The sequence below is a fragment of the Catharus ustulatus genome, chromosome 3 (genome assembly GCF_009819885.2).
Source record: "Catharus ustulatus isolate bCatUst1 chromosome 3, bCatUst1.pri.v2, whole genome shotgun sequence".
Classification (NCBI taxonomy): Eukaryota; Metazoa; Chordata; class Aves; order Passeriformes; family Turdidae; genus Catharus; species Catharus ustulatus.
Genome location: NC_046223.1, coordinates 72,689,338 through 72,706,681, shown reverse-complemented (window position 1 = coordinate 72,706,681; position 17,344 = coordinate 72,689,338). Strand labels below are relative to the sequence as shown.

Genomic DNA, 17,344 nt, shown 5'->3' with positions numbered 1-17,344 from the left:
TGGGATGGGACGGGACGGGACGGGATGGGATGGGATGGGATGGGATGGGATGGGATGGGATGGGATGGGATGGGATGGGATGGGATGCATCATCACAGATGCTCCTCTGCCTGCTGCAGGAGCAGCCCAGAATCCAAACATTAAACGTTTATCCAGGCTTTTCTTGCTTTGCCTCTCCTTTGCAGGGGAAACAAAAAGGCAGCTTGCTGGAAGCACTGGAACTTTCAAACTGATATGTCCTCAAAAATTAGCAGGCAGGCTGTGTTTGCTGCGGCTCACAATGTCATCAACAGCTCCTTTGCCTTGGGGAGGTGCTGGATCTGCTCCCCATGAGCCACTCACAGCATTTTTCTGGAAAAAGAGGAATTTCAACCCCCATGCCCACAAATGTTTTCAGAAAATATATGTATTAATAAGCAGGACTGCCTCTTTAACAAAGACCCTCAGGTGATAATAATTAACTGCTAATACTGGATAATAAAATCTCCATAAAAGTAACAAGCTACAGGGCGAGGTTAAGGTTATTATATTGTGGTTGAACACACAATTCTTCATGCTTGGGATAAAGGCTTTGTCTGTTATTTAAGCAGGCTTGGAAAGGTTTATGATGTCCTTGACTATTCCTTCCCTAATTTAAAAACTTCAGTTTGGCAAATGATGACAGGAAAGTGCATGTTTATCTGTTTGCAGCCCCAACTGGCTTTCTGAAATGAGATTTTTTTTTTTTTACTTTTTTTTTTCAGAATTTTTAAGCATAATCAAGGAGAATTAGGCATCGAGCTTCCGATCACATTAATGGGAGCTTTGAGGTTTAATCTCATCCATTCCGCTTGAAAGACATGTTCTGCTATGCACTGAGATATGTTTTATGATTATGGCTTTTTCCATGATATTTGCCCACCATGATAAATAAGGCAAGCTATTTTTCAAATCTATCCATAAATAAACAGGGTTGGTTTGAGTTTCCAGAGATAAATTCTTCCTCTTTTTAATGAGCCCATCTCTGCCTCATAAGTATACAAACTGAAGAGGATAAGAACAGAGACTGACATGCACCACTTACTCATCTTTGCTTACTTATGATTCAGCAACATATAAATTATGCCTAGAAAGAAGAAAAACACATGCACAGATTCCAAAGACCTTTGCAAGAGAGAATTTGTGAAGACAGTATGAAAATTCCAGTGTGTCAGGGCAATTGCAGAAATGTGCATTTTAAAAGTCTGGGATTGCCAGTAGAAGTGGAAGCAACATGGTGGGTGAAAATACTATTTCTTTCTATGAAGTAATATAATCTCTAATTTTAAGGAGGAGTAGGTAAGGCTTTGTAGGACTCTGGAGAGAATTTCAGTGATACGGAGCTGATACTATGGGAAACAGTAAAAGAGATGAAACCAGGATGTAACTGGAAACATCATAGTGCCTTAATGCTTGAAGTGATATTGTAATGAATGTGTGGACACCATGACGTCACAGATGTCACTGTATTGCCCACCACAGCCACAGAAAACTGCCTGGCCATGTCTGAGGGCAAATGTCTCTGCTTTGCCTCAAAGGACTCAGATTGTGCTATGGGCTGTGGGACACTGCTGGAGTCTCAGAGAGCAGCTGAGAGGATTAGAGGAAGTGAGATGGATGGTGGTGGCACAATGTGCACTGGCTGTCCGTGCTGCCATACACTGGTGGAGCACAGGGGATTGCTACAGGGGATTGTATGGGTTTGCATGTGCCTCTGTGGTAGACCCTAACCTACAATGGGTGACAACAGGACTAATAAATGCCTAAAAATTAGGAAAACCCCATCAAAATAAATTAATCCATAACTATTTTAATGATTAATATGCATTTCTGTTTCAGGAATCCATTGACTGTTGAGCTGGCCAAATGGCCCAGAGACCTCAGAGGAACTCAGAGGCTATGCAAGTGTCAAGTGATCATCACATAAAAATTACTAAGCTGTTTTGGGATGAATTCTGCTAACCCCAGGTATTATATGTAGCACTTTCAAGTCACTTGTTACTGCTTCAGAGGCACTCATGTCATAGATGCCTGATTCAAAAGCAATCTCTCCCTCTTTGCTCCTCAAAGTGCTTTTAATGGTTTTAAGCCAGAGAAATAGAGGATGCATGACCACTTGATGACTTTTTTTGTTGATTCAGTTCTGGAAAAAGTCATGAGCCATATTTCAGCCTTTCATTTTGTAAAGACTGTGTATTTTGTGGGAAGTCATGAAAAGAGAGACAGAGGGCTCCTGAAGCTCAGCTTCCTGCTCAGGATTGTGTGGAGGTTTCACAAACATTGGCCAAGACTGGGAAACAGTGACATTCAAAGTCAAAAACAAAAAGGGAAAATAATGCAGCTGAACAAGCTTAAGAAGCTCTGATTTTAAGCTTCAGTCCCTTGAACATAGTTTCTATGCCCTGACACCGAGGGTTTTCTCCACACAACACATGCTTATGCATGGAAGTTTTGTGTATTCTGAAAATGCACAAAGTATTCAGTAAGTCACCAAGTGATTCAGAGAAGAAAAATCTGTGAAGAGTTACTAAGTATGAATCTACAACCTCTGGTTGAGGAAGTCTTTGAGCCACAGATGTCTGAAGGCAGAGAGAGTAATGGGAATGCACCACCATTCCTGCATTTATCCCTTTCCTTAGGGCATGCTGTTTTATGCTGGAGACAAGATGTGTGGCTAGACAGACCTTTGCTCTGAACTGCCCTGGCTCTTCATATGTGCTGCAGAGACAATGACTGATCCCAAGAAGAGCCATCAAGATTTTTAAGGCAAGTCAATAACAATGTTGTTAAATCTTGGCTCCTCACAGCTGCCAATTATAAAGCTTGGCAAAAGGGTCTCAGTCCTGCTAGGAGGCTCTAAGGAAATGGTGGGAGAGGGGTAAATAAATCCTCTGTGCAGTGAGCCTCTTGTCCTCCCGGCACCTGATTATGCCAGCCTGAGAGGCACTGAACAAGATCTGAAAGAAAATGGCTTTTAATTTCCTTTTCTTTGTAACTGAGGCCACCAGTTCCTAGTGACAAACTTTTACAAGTTGTTTGCAGTGTATGTCTGTACTATCCACTTTGCATTGAGTAAAGTTGATTCTGTAAGTAAAGAATGAGAGAACGATGAGAACCGAGCACTTATCAGTGGTCTCTATAATAGGGTAACACAGGGCTAAACCAGGGAAGCAAGTGTGTGAAAATAATAGCAAAGTCAGTGATAGTTTTGGGTGGGTATTGAATATCTAAGAAGGCAAACTTAGATAAACAAATAAATACAGGGCTGAATACTTGGAACACATATTTTGGAATAATAATATTCTAAAATATTAAATAGTGAAAGTTCAGGAACAAGAAATAATACAGGGGTTAGGAAATGAAGGAATTAGCAAGGATTAAGCAAAGGATACTGGAAAGAGGCTCTGGAATGGCTTCCAAGCAGGAATATGCAGAATCAATTAAAGTTTCCTAGGGAAATGCAAGGGCAAAAAGACAATATAATGAGCTAATGGTAGACAAAGGGGCTAGGGGAAGCAGTAATCTTCTGCAAATATATCAAGATTTTTAAAAAATAGTACTAGAGTGGCAGTAGATTCCATTAATAAATGAGGAAGGGAAAAACTAATGACTTTAAAATGGCTGAGAAATTCAACTCCTTTATAGATCTATCATCAGAATGAAAAATGCATATGTGAAGTTTGAATAATTAGTAAAGGGTGTAGATACCATTGGCATCACTACTGATAAAGATCTGTTGCCTGAGAATTTGGAAAATGCAAACAAAGTTTACTGAAGTTCAGTGAAATAGCTAACCCATATGATGAACCTGGGCATTTCTAGAGGAAAAAAAATCATGGCCAATAGGAACTGTAGTGAATGAGTGGAGCAACTGCCCCAGCAAATGGTAACTGAACAAAAATAAAAAGAAAGGGAAGAAGAATCATTAAATGCAGTGGTTCCTAAGGTATTTTTTGAATTTGCAGATAAACTTCTTGTGATTTTGCTTTCTGAAGAATAAAAAAGTCTTGAGCAGTGAGCTGAATCAGTTTTAAAAACATATGTTTTGTTGGGGAGTCTTTTTCAAGCAAAATCTGGCTTGTATGTAATTAAAGGGGCAGGATGGGCACTCAGCTAGGAAGCAAAACCTTTGGCTAAAATGCTTTGAGGTAGACACTAATACTTGGGTTTGCTCTGCATCACATCTTGTACACAGCTGGTGTCATACAAATAACACATACCTGCCTGTAAGCAGCATAAATCTTTGGGAGGAACATTAATGTCTGTATGTCTGAGCTGATTATAGCAGGTGTGATTGCCACACAATTACACATAATATGTATGTTTACATAACAACAGCATTAGAAAACCTTCACCTTTTTACTTAATGGTGAACAGATTGATTTTGTGTTTACACAGGCTATTATTTCCTCTTCTAAATGGAAGCAGGAGTGGACTGGATGGATTCCATCACAGAACCACCTTACTTATTTTCTTGGGAGTTTGGGAATGAGTTAAGACTCCAGCCCAGCACCAGCACAGAGCACACATTGCTGAATGGAAGATGTTACATTACCACTTGTGTTTCCTTCAAGATAGGCCCCATTCCTTGTTGGGCTGGAGGTCTGATGGTGCAGGCCAGTAGATGAGGACCCCCCTGAAGACATGTGGGCAGGACGATGGCTACAGGAGGAAGAGGAGGCTCCAGCAGGGTGTCCGTCTGCAGGACTCTGCCGCATGGCGTACATGGAGCCCATGGAGCCCAAGGCAGCGTCGGCAGGATCCACACTGTACTGCTTCCTGTTCGGAGCATCTGCCAGGTAGTCCTCAGGTATAACTGTCTCTGCTCAGGGAGCCCAGGCACAAAATAAACATCAGTAAAACAGAAACTTTTTAAATCAACACTTAAAAACAATTCTTTTTGGCCAAAATTCCCTTTTTTTTTTGGTCACAAAGTGTTTTCACTCTGTTTTCAACCTTCTGTACAGATATCTGGCCACAGGAGAGATCCTTGCTGAGAATTAATAAACAGTGAAGGGAAACACAACCATTCAAAGTCAGTAGAGTCACAAGAGGGAAACCATGGCCTGATATGAGTCATCTCTGTCAGCTTACAATATTGTTTTCTGTAAAGTCCTGGGCCACTTGATCCAGGTCCAATTGACTCATGGTGCTCCTCAAATACACCGAGACTAGAGGACTGAAAGAAAGGAGGCAGAGGAGGACAACAGGACAGGCAGTTTGTTAGGTTCAAAATGCCTGGCAGCCAGTAGGAAGGAGTGAAGGTAATAAACCAAAGGATTCTGGCTGCAATTACCAAAATTAATCAGAATCATCCTCAGCTGCAGACATCCATCAGGTCCAGTATCCTGCAAGGATACAGGCTTGATGACTGATGAGCACACCCAAGGTTTATCATGGACAGTTATGTGTGAGTAACTTGGACCTGAGTCAGGTTCAAATGTGCCAACATCACAGACATCTGCAAACCGCTGCTATGATGGTTCCAGTCCTCTCCACTGCAATTTTCACACTAGGAAGGAGCTAAATACCTTGCTTTTCAAACTCCTGGCAATAAACCAGATTTTGCACTTCAAAACCTATTTTGGAGACTTACACTCCCCCATGCTTGGGGGTCTCATGCACAGGTATGAGGCAGGTCTAGCTCCATATTTCCAGTATGAAGATTTTTTCTGCTATTTCCCCTCAGACTTAGGGTCAGGTTTGTCACTATTTGGACCGACACTTCCATGCCTGTGTCACTGTCTTCCTCCTCCAGTCTCCTCATATCCAAGTCTTTGCTATTTACCATTTTTTGTCTTCACAAAAGATGGCCACAGGTCTTTCTCCTCCTTTTTCCCACTGCCATTCTCCCTGCAAAACCAGGCCTCCTGTCACCCGGCCCCAGTATCACTACTGGGATACAAGCAGAGCCCTTGGAAACCTCTATGAGATCCCAACCTTCACAGAATCCTGCTGGTAACCTGCACTTTAGAGATTCCCACTCCCACTGAGTGCTAATACCTGGCAGACAGGGAGCCCCTAGATTAGGGAAGTGCCTTCCATTGCCCCATGACATTTTTCTGAGCTGTTGAAATGACCACTTTCCTCATCACGTGTACTCTCCCTCCAGAGATATCTGAGTAGGGTGAAATTTCCCCCATGGTGTTGCACATCAACTTCCTGGCCAGAGCAACACTCTCCTCCTGATGTATTGTGCAGCCTTATTGAGTTACAAGAATTTATGCTGTAATTTATGCCATAAGACACAAACTCCATTGCTAATAGATGTTGAGGCTCTATATAACAGAGTATTCCTTTAAATTTACATTTTTCCTTAAAAAAAACCCCAAACCAAATATTACTTGGCAACTGTGTACAGTAGTTGATGTTAAATGAACATGATTTATTTTGACAACTCAAATACTCAGGAGTTCTGCCATGCCCTCACCTTGGCTTATGTGTCAGGCCGCAGCACGGGTTTTTGTTAAATTGTTCTGTTTCATTGTATCTGTCTTTTAAGATTTTGTACCATTCTGGACCAAGGCTGGACTCACCATAAGGCAAATATCAGATTTGAAGGAAAGCTGCAAATGTGAAATTTCCTCACTTTTGTGCATTTGCCTTTGCAACTGCAAGTAACTTTCATTTAGCAAGGCTTTTTTTCCTTAGATGATTTGGATTCTTACAGCACACATTCAGGTGTCCTGCTGCTTTCTGCCAGGAATTTCTGAGCTTGATTCTCATACAAATACAGATAGGGTGTAATTCAATTGAATTCAAGGGAGTTCAGATAAAGTAACACGTAAAAGAAATGGGAATCAGACACTCTGAACCTTTCTCCCTAACCTCCAACAGATGCCAAAATTATATAGCGATTGAGCTAAATACCTTGCTTTTCAAACTCCTCCCAATAAACCAAAGAAAATCCAATCAAGCCTCCTCATTCAAAGGAATTTAATTACTGTGTAGAACACTTGCAATAAAAGCCTCTTATGCATAAAGAAGATGTCTCTTTCTGCAGCATCCTGCCTGCACTGCATGGAATAATTATGCCTCTTGTGAATCATTACCTCCTTATTCCAGGAAAAGAATGCTCTTTTAATATGATTACAATATGAAGAAGACATAGACTATCAAAACAACAAACAGCACATTAAAAGAGCCCTGCTAAATAAACAGCATACAGCTTTTATTGCCATGGATGTAAATTACTCCAAAATTTTGAGCAGACACCAGGGGTTTTTTGATGGATGTCAAACTGTCTCAACAGTCTGTGTGAAATAAGACATGTACAGATATAACATCCCTGTGGAAAGACATCCATGAATTGTGTACAAGACTACAAGAAGGAGCTAACCTCCGTCAGTTCTGCTCCTAACCTTGCCTAAGACTCTTTTCTTGATCTAGATCAACTTGTTTCACATCTCTACTTTGGGCTTCAAAATGGGAGTAATGATTCCTATTGCCATGGAACAAGCAGACCCTCCGTTCATTACTGTATGAAACATTCCCCAGTGGAAGGTGCTCTGGGAATTTGAAAAATCATATTAATGTCTTCATTATATGTCTTCATGACCAGGGGGAGCAGGGATCATCTCAAGCAGCCCACTGCCCAAAAACTAAAAAACCCTGTGGAAGCTCTTTGTGCTCCTATTTTTCCAGCTCTATTAGTTTACATTACAGAGAAGCTGCATGAGTTGAGGTTCCACTGATGATGTGCACAAAAATATCTGCATTTTGTAAGCTCCCAGAAGGCTTTGTGAAGTGTATAACCATCACAGTTTCTAATCCCACTCTGGCCAATTAGGAAAAAAAAACAATTTTTCTGAGACAATGGAAGAAAATATAAGTCTCTATTGGGGTTGAAAATGCAACAGTTAATAAATCTGTAGCTTAGCCCTTCTGTATTCTGACACACTTTCATATTTTATTTTGTAGGCAGTCAGTTCCACATATTAGTGAGAAACCAGTGCATAATGCTTTAAAGCAGGATTTATGAGAAATCCTGAGCAGAGCAAAAGCTCGAAGAGCTCTGTTACAACTGTTCACCTCCCTGAGATACTTAAGCCATTTTGGCATAGTTTTCCTTTTCGGGAATGGTCCACAGCAGGATTGAAAAGCCCAAGGCTGTTACATCCAACACACCTTAGAATGCAAAAAAAGAAGGAGAGAAAAAAAGCCACAATTGCCTTCCCAGTTTAAATATGTTCATTTCTTTAGCTGAGCTTCTTAAAAGTAGCAGTCTGTAAGATTCCTAGCTGAGTTCCTGAAGATGGGTCAGCTGAGAGTTAAAAGAGCCTGAGAATCTGCAGCTAACATCCCAGCTCTGCTGCAAACCTCTGGAGTGACCTTGGTCAGGCTGTCTTCTGCCATCTCTGGACATCAGTTCTCTGTTAGGATGAAGGAAAGCACTTGTTTTGTCTCTTCCTTCTGCAATAAGTTGAGCTATTTGCCCCAGCAGTGCCCATTTGCCACTGCAGAGTGCCACACGGATGCATGCTGCACTTGTGAATGCAGAACACAAACACTGGGCCTTTGGCAGCATCTGGAAATAGAGACACTCCAGAAAGACAAAAGAATTGACTCACATTGTACATTAGGAAAGCAAATTAAAATCAATTTCAAGTCAAGCAGGAAATGAAGAATAGTGTATACACAGGAAAGATGATCCCTAGCTGACCTTTTCCTGAGCAGATCTAATCTCCTACTTTTTCTTCTACATCTTAGAAAGAGCCCAAACTTTGTTAGAATCTCTCCTATAGCCAAAATCTCCTCGTACACTCCAGAGACACTATTCTGCCTTCTCTGCTCCCAGGCTAAACATTCCTTGCACCACTTCCCTCACCTGCTGCTGCTCCCACATCACTGCTCATGTTACATCTTTCTCTCCCTTTATCTCTCTCAGGCTCCATTCCCTTATACCCCCTATGTGCTTCTCCCTCTGTTCTTCCCTGCACCTCTTCCTACTACTTTTTCCATCATATTACCACTATCTTGACTTTGTTCTAACACTGCTTTCCTGCATCTACAACATCACCTTTCCCCCCCCATTTTGCCAGCTATTTCCCTATCTCTCTTTTCTATTTTCTCTCCTTCCACAAATACGATTTTCATAGCCATTTTCTCTCCAGGTTGTTCCCCTTCCCCCCATCTCACACTTTCATTGATGCAGCCCATGCCTTTTGCTGGGTTCATCCCCAGATTGCTGCTTGGACAGCAGAGCCCAAGACCAGACCAGTGAGGTGGGAGCAGAGTCCCTTTTCCCAGTTAACAGCCCATATCCATCTGGGTGAAGGCTGCATGGGGCACTACTGGAAACCCACACAAACCCACACTCCCTGCTCTGAGCATGCTGGACACTGATCCCCAAGCCAGGGAAGTCCTCTTTTACTCACCAGTAACTTACCAGGACAGTTGTCCTTCCTTCTAGGACAATACTTTAATGTCATTTCATAACCTTTTACTTTACCACCTGCAATGCTCAATCATTTGTATTTTCTTTAATTAAATTTCCCATTAACTTTTTTTTTCCTCACGGTCAATACAGATTTATTTCTGTCTTTCTTTTCTCTGCCCCCACTATTCCTTTTTTCTGTCATCTCCTATTCTTCATATCATTTAGTGATGGGCTTTGCCCTCTGACCCTTCCCTGTACCTTTTAAAGTGCTACCATATATTGTCTATAATGGGTTGACCAGATGTGAACTCCATATTTTAAGCAGCATGATATCATAGCTTCCTCAGACCTCTCCTTTCTCCCAGCCAGGGACAGCCTTTTTTCATCTCCCAGTCATTTTGAGAGGAGCCAGCTACAGTGTCAAAATCCTATTGAGAGGCTCCTTCTTTGTATGGTTTTATCTTTGCCTGTATTTTATAGTTCCTGAGCCTGGCTCCTGCTCCCTGCACAAGGATGGCATTTGCCCTGTCGGGGAGGTGAGAGAGCGAGGAGTAGGGGAGGGGGGAGGGGACAGTTTAAGATGCAGCTTAGAAACCCTGCATCTCAGCCCTCCTAAAGCGAAAAATAGAAGCGGGGAAACACAAAAAGCAAATGCTGAAATGCAGGAGGAAATCCTTCAGATGAGTTTAACCATCAATTAAATCTAGCATAAGCCAGAGAGGGAGAGAACAGAAAGGTATAAACAGTATTTAAGATTGTGAAAGATATGCCTTGGCTCTGAACTGCCATCTTCTGTTTTAAGCATCAACTCTTAAAAGATTTTAAAAGAATTTTTTCTGTTCCTTCCAAACAACCTCACACATTTCTGTCCTGTCAGGAATGTGCCATGGCCCTTATCTTCCCTGCAGCTTGAGCCTGCATGCATCTATCTAAAGATAAGAGTCTCCTGTGATAGATTAAGACTTTCCAGCTCTGGCTGCTGTGATTTACTCTGGGATTACAGCACCAGCCCATTCCTTTCAGCTCCCCTGCCCATCCAGACATGCAGCACAATGAAAATATGATGTCACCCCTTAGCAGATGTTTCTGTGCCGTGTCAACACCACTCTCTGCTGCACGGATCTGCCCCCTACACAGCTGGGCAAGGACCAGTCCTTTTCCACACCAACCCATGTGGTGTGGCTGCCACGGTTTGGCCGGACAAGGAAAGCATTCCGGGGAGCGACATCTGGTTTGTGGCAGCAGAGCCGAGCTGCTCCCTGCTTGCCAAGGAGTGGCATGGACAGGCATGGACACACCACCCCAGGGAGACACAGCATCCCTGAGGCTGCTGCAGAGAGGCAGCGAGCGAGGCAGCCCAGGGCAGCCGCCAGCAGCGGGCCAGGGCTGTCACGCCTGCGGTTTTTAGTCTATGGGAGAACATTTGCATGGCTTATAGGAACACACAGTTGCATCCACAGGGGAAAAAGGGGGGCTTAGTAGTCAGTCAGAACAGGGAAATGTAAATATGCCTCATTCACTTGTGAATGCAGATATTATGAACACTGAAACTATGGTCACACAGTGGAGATAAAACCTGAAATGAATTCTCCAGGGTTTAGTCTGAGGCTTTACTGCACCATGTATCATCTAGCTATTTTCTAGCTGTGTCCTAGCTGCTAGAAAATATTTTGCAGTAACTGAAATGCTGAGTCCCCCAAGGAGAAGCTGCCAGTCAGTAAACATCAAGAATCTAAATTTTTTTAAGAGAATTTTCCAAAATCCAATGTTGTCCTGATTAGGCCTTCAGCATAAGCAATTTTTTTTCATTATTTAAACAATTTCCCTTGAGTGTTTGCAGCCCAGACAACAGCCACATTGTGTTTAATGCAGTAGAACCAGGGAATGAAACCAGCTGGGAACAGATCAACATGGTTTTATTGTCCAAACTGAATAAAAAGGTAGAGTAAATTCAAAAGCTAGCTGCCGACAAATATATTAGATTTAATAATAAAAGGTGCTCGTGTGAATAAATAACCCATCGAGGAATTTTTTCCATTTTCAAAGTGCTTGGGGAGGATTGAATAAATGTATTTTGTTACAATAGAGAGGCTTTAGCCCTATGTTACAGCACAGGCAAATTGTTTAGGCACACGCACGAGTGAAGGCAAAGGGATTTCAATGACACAGGGATCTAGGTTGTAGGAAAAGTCTTCCTTTGGTCTCTTCCACCTGATTTCAGACCTGCTCCTCCTTTCTCTTCCCTTCTTCCTTGCCTTTATGCTATACCAAAGTGTACATCATGAAAAGAAGATTTATCAGGGTTGTATAGTTTTGTGTCTTATCAAGCAATGGTTCTGCAATGGCAGAGGGAGATGGGAGAGGCTGTGATCGATCTTTTCAGTTTCCAGCTTCTAGCAGTAGCTAGAGGGGTTTTTCTGTCAAGGTAGTTTATAATGCACTCCGTATCCCTATAAATCAGCATTGATAGAAGTCACAAAAAAAGCTGTGTACAGAATAGACTAGATGAAGATGACTGTGTTGTTTGGAAATTTCAGGGTATTCTATACCGTGATTCTCTGCAGATGATGTACTTAGTGCATTTCTGTTTTGCTACCACCATGATGAATGTCCCTGAATCATACTGCTTAGTACTGGTTTAAAATATTTAACAGTATTTTTTTTATTGTTTGAAAAACAAATAATTGGAGATAGAAGTGAGATTTCTACAGCAAAATGCAGTGACTGCAAGACAAGCTGTGTTTGCTCATTATTAAATACAATAATCTCATCCAGAAATTAGGTAGAATAGTACATAAAAAGCATGTGCATGTATTTGTATGCAGGTACAAGATCTTTTATAAAATCTTTGCTTCATTGCTCCCTGCCCAGTGCTGCTGCTCTGCTGAACTTTCTGATATTTCTTCTGCCATGTAAGTGCAACATATATGAGCCCTGAAGTCTTAGCTCCCCTTCACAAAACCTTTCGTTTCCTGTCTTCTCTGCTTTTGCTTCTGATATCCCTGGCTGACCTCAATCCCAGCAGCTAGGAACTCACCAATTTCCCTCTGTTGAGCCTTTTTATCCCCTCTTCTTTCCATGATCCTACAGAGCCAGTTTCCCTCCACATCACTGTGCAGCACTGTGCCATGCTGCTGGGGAGCTGAGCTTACCCTGGTACCCCGTCCTAGGACTCATCCCTACCCTCACTGCATTTCCCTTAAATCCAGTTTCTCCATCAAGCCACGGCCACCTTTTGTTCAAGTCACTTCTGTAACCTTTTCTCTTCCATGAAGAAACCCACCATAAAATTCCCCAAGCCACAATCTGCAGTGTATTTTCAGCCAGAGGATGTACTTCTCTTGCCCAGCTGCTGGTGGTGCAACTCCTTGCCTTGCACCTTTACCTTGCTCACTGCTGCCCACGGCCAGCACAAACACCAAACTGCACTGTAACCAACAATTTGCTTCTGGTCCTCTCTTAATTGCTTTAATCCCCTGCTTTGCACTCATTTTGCCAACAGATTAATGTTCTTCAGGCAGATGCTGTGTGTTGCTATTTTGTGAAAGGCATTTTGATGTATTCTGTATAATTACTGCAAACAAATAAATCCTAAGGAACTGGGGAGCGCTGTTGATTAAACAGTAGCCAAGACTTTTCAAGAAAAAACAGTGGATGTTTTATTTCCATGGAAATGAAAATGCCACTGCGTGTGAGTTTCCATTGTTTTGTAGTGAACTGGGGAAGGATAGAAAGAAACAGAAGGTAGATAAAGACAGATAAGAGAGGGAAGACGATAAAAGACTAAGAAAGAGAGCAACATGAGGAACGTGAAAAACAAAGCTGAGTAACTGAAGAATATCCAAGCAAAAATCAGTAATGTCCTGTGAACAAAATTCTGAATCTTGTTTGAAACCCATCATACTGAAAAAGCCTAAATATCAGATTCCCTTACCCCACTCTCAGCTGTCTCTGCTTCCTGACATGGAGGTGCAAGCCCAGGCCTTGCCATGGGCACCACACACCAGGCACTCCCAGAAGCAAGGGCCCTCTCATCCAGATTCACAAGCAAAAGTTCCCCTTTCTTCCAAAACCTCTCTTGTTTCATCTTTTACTTAATATGTGCTAGATCTTGAGGTACACCTTTTTTCCCACTCTCATCTTTGAAAAACCATGTGACTCATATTGCCTTATGCTTGCAGCACTTGCATAGGTTTCCCATCACCAGTTCTGGCTTGTGGCCCGCTCGTCTGACTACTTGAAATACTGGTATATTGGATCACACGTATTTGGATCAATATTTTAAAACTTTAGGAATAGAAATTCCTTTTTCAATTTTAATTTAAGCTATTTAAAATTAAAGCCTGGACTACTAACTTCAGATATCTCCTAAAGGAATCATATAGCTGTAGGGAAAGGTCTTAACCAACTAAAACAAAGTTAAAGCTAAACCTGGAGCGAAACCAGAGTAACAATCACATGATTTACCTGACTAGAGCTCTCAAAGTGTCTGTGCTTCCTCCACATAACTCTGCTTGTAAAGCTTGAATTAAATGCCTGTACTCAGGGGTATTTTTTTCTGTAGTGGATATGATCTCATCCATCATGCTTCATGCATTTATGCCCATCATTTCATCCACTTTCCTTACGCATACCCTTTGATATGGAGAAATAAAACATCCTTAAATTCTATTTCATAGCTTGGCTCTCTTTTCTAACCTCCATGGCTGCAGCCCAGGCAATATCCAGTGCTGTCAGTATCTGTGCTGTGGCACTGAGCACATCTTGGGCTGAAGGACAAAAGGGCCTTTGGGCTTTTCCTTATTCACTGCTGAGAGCAGAGTGCCTACCCCCCAGGGGTAACTTTTCAAAAGGGATGAACTTTCCCGCACCCCCTCAAGTCAGTGAAGGTACAACAGCCCAGCAGAATGTGGGAAGGAGGATTTCCCTTGGGCTGGCTGCTGAAGGGATGTCTACATACAGCTTCATTGCTTAGCATCCACAAAGGGATACAATTTCATGAACTTAAAGGAAGAGAATCTTCATTTGTGAGTTAGCAAACAGTAATCTCACAATTTAAAGGTCAGAAAGTTCAAATTATCCAGTTCTGCCAATTCTATAGAGTCCAGGTAAAATACATCACAGGTGAATCTTCTCTATTCCATGCATCTCTTCTTTTTCTTCCTGACAGGATTTGCTCCTTAGCGTACATTTTATTAGTTTCTTCTGATCTAACCTTAAAGGGTCTGAATGGTAAAGTCTCTGCTACCACTCTCATGAAATCCCTCCACGGGAGCACTGACTGACTTTCTCTTTTCTTTCAACCCCTGCCTTTATTTCCTGTCCTTTGGACCATCCTAAAGCTGTTCCTGTCCCTTCTCTGGGCTGTAACATGCAGCTGCCTCTCCGAGGGAGGGAGGAAGGCAGGAAGGAAGGCGGGAAGGAAGGAAGGAAGGAAGGAAGGAAGGAAGGAAGGAAGGAAGGAAGGAAGGAAGGAAGGAAGGAAGGAAGGAAGGAAGGAAGGAAGGAAGGAAGGAAGGAAGGAAGGAAGGAAGGAAGGAAGGAAGGAAGGAAGGAGGGAAGGAAGGAAGGAGGGAAGGAAGGAAGGAGGGAAGGAAGGAAGGCGGGAAGGAAGGAAGGAGGGAAGGAAGGAAGGAAGGAAGGAAGGAAGGAAGGAAGGAAGGAAGGAAGGAAGGAAGGAAGGAAGGAAGGAAGGAAGGAAGGAAGGAAGGAAGGAAGGAAGGAAGGAAGGAAGGAAGGAAGGAAGGAAGGAAGGAAGGAAGGAAGGAAGGAAGGAAGGAAGGAAGGAAGGAAGGAAGGAAGGCATCCCAGCCTTTCTTAGCTGTTCTGCAGGCTCTGCCATCAATCCAAAAGCCCCAAAGACCATATAAACATTTTATATTATACTTTGTTGTGGCTGGATGTCTCTGCTCCCTCTTTAAGACTGACCTTAATGTTTTATTTATTGTTTAAAGGATAATGATCATGGTAGAGGAATATATGAGGCAATAAATGGCCTTTGCAGGTAATTAAATGCTGAGGAGCGCTGAAGCTATTGATAGCCATAAAAGCCATTTATTCCAAGTGTGCTGAGAAGCCAGGAGCACTGTTCCTCATAGCATGCAACAAGACAAGATTAAACAAGCCATAGTACTAGAAAGGGGAGAGACAACATTTTTCTTGCTCTCTGAGGGCTTGAAACTTCTGAGCTGCTGTTTATTTAGTGCTTGTAACAGAAAATATTGATTGTAATAATATGTGGTTTTCTATCATATTATTCTTTTTTTCCTAGCTGGTTTAGAAGGTCTTTGCACATGTTGGTAAGAATTATTGCCCTCCTTCGACACATACTCAAATAAAGGCACAGCAGGGAAGAGTGGCTCACCCACATAGTCAATGGGAAAATCTCTTATAAAAATCCAGTTCCCAGGCCAGTGTCTTGATTACTTAGTCACACTCCTATTGTGCATTGCTATTGTGCTTGCCATACCAGCTTTTCAAGGGCTTGTGGATAGGAAAAGCCCACCTTCCTACAGACAGAGGCACTAGTGTCCTGCTGTGCTTCTGCTCCATATAAATCCCTACTTCAGCCAGTGTCACAAGAGAAGCTGTTCTACCATGGATAGTGGTAGGGAACTCCATATGGTATCTATGGTTCCAAATTTGACTTGGCCATGGGGAGAGTAGCAGGGCTGGGAACCTTATTCACAGACCTTCCTGTCTTTCCCCGTGATAAGAATAATACAGGGTGGCCACCAAAGTTCTTGCATAAGGTTTTGCTGCAGCCACATGCAGCCATGCTCTATGTGGAGATATCAATTGTCTAACAAGCACAAAATAGCCAAATCCCGAGGTCTGGGACAGAAAGAGTAAGGAAAGGATTGATTGAAAGGGAAAGTAGATCTTTATCAACTTCATGCTTCCCACATAAGAGAAACTTCTTCCATTCCCGTGTTGATCATCAGGTTAGCCAGAAGTTTTTTAGCAAACATGGTTTCCTCCAAAGAATAATCTAATATCTCATAGGTGCATGTCAACAGCATGTAAGTGTCCTAGAAATGTACTTTTCACATGCTCCCATCCAAGCCTCCATTAGCTGAGCATAAGACAAATGATGAAATCTGAATGCAGAGTGGAGGCACTTCACAGGGTCTCTGTTGGCTTCCCATCATTTAGCCCATGCCCCACTTCACAGAGTTTTCTGCACAGGTCACACAATTCTTGCCATCATTTTAGCTCCAACTGCTCTACTGCCACTGTGGAAGATTTTGGGGTGCAAGTCCAGAGGTGCTTTGAACCCAGGTGCTGTGGTGACAGCTCGGGATTTGCTGTAATGCAGACCAGAGGCTGGGCATTTCCCAGATGAAGGCCTGGGAGTCATCCCACAACTGCTCCCCACAAATGACTCTCATGAGCCAGATGGAAAGAGCCCAGGGAATGTCCCATGTGAGACATGAGACAGGTGAGGGGGCCTTGGCAAGGCAGGCAGAGCATGGGGCTCAGGTGCAGGGAGGGTAATGCACAGCCAACAAGGCTCATTGCAGAGGCCAGCTCTAGGCACAGCCGTATGAGCGTGCACTTCCTAGGCATGTAAAACATAGTTGTAGGTGATATATGCCTATGTCAACAAATCCCACCTGGCCTGTACACAGCCATTAGCATCTGGCAGCTTGCTGTGAGCACAGGTGAATTATGGCTTAGGGGCATGTGCTTTGGGGCAAGGTTAAAAGGTGGTTCCTGTATGGGGTAAGTAGATTAATATGACTGGACACGATGCTGGTTTCTCCTCTCCCTTTTGACAGTGTAAATCAAGAGTAACTGCGCCAAAGTCAATACTTGGATTAGATTCATCGGTGTAAAGGGGCTGAAAAGCACATGATTTTAAAAGAAAGGACATCTAGATTACAAGATGGGGAACAGAAACAATGAAAAATGTGGCTGCTTTCCATGTCTTCCTGTGATGCTTTT

General features: G+C 42.6%; 1 protein-coding gene across 9 annotated transcripts in view; it reads right to left on the bottom strand.

Moving 5' to 3' along the window:
• Positions 1 to 17,344, bottom strand: part of SCML4 (Scm polycomb group protein like 4) — an 82,820-nt gene that overhangs the window by 21,591 nt on the left and 43,885 nt on the right. For 7 of the 9 annotated variants that reach the window (XM_033054923.2, XM_033054925.1, XM_033054928.1 and 4 more), the window contains exon 7: positions 4,574 to 4,843. In XM_033054923.2, coding sequence (XP_032910814.1) covers positions 4,574 to 4,843 — 270 coding nt within the window. The remainder of the gene's footprint in view (positions 1 to 4,573; positions 4,844 to 17,344) is intronic. The other 2 variants (XM_033054931.1, XM_033054924.1) reach the window with 1 other exon arrangement.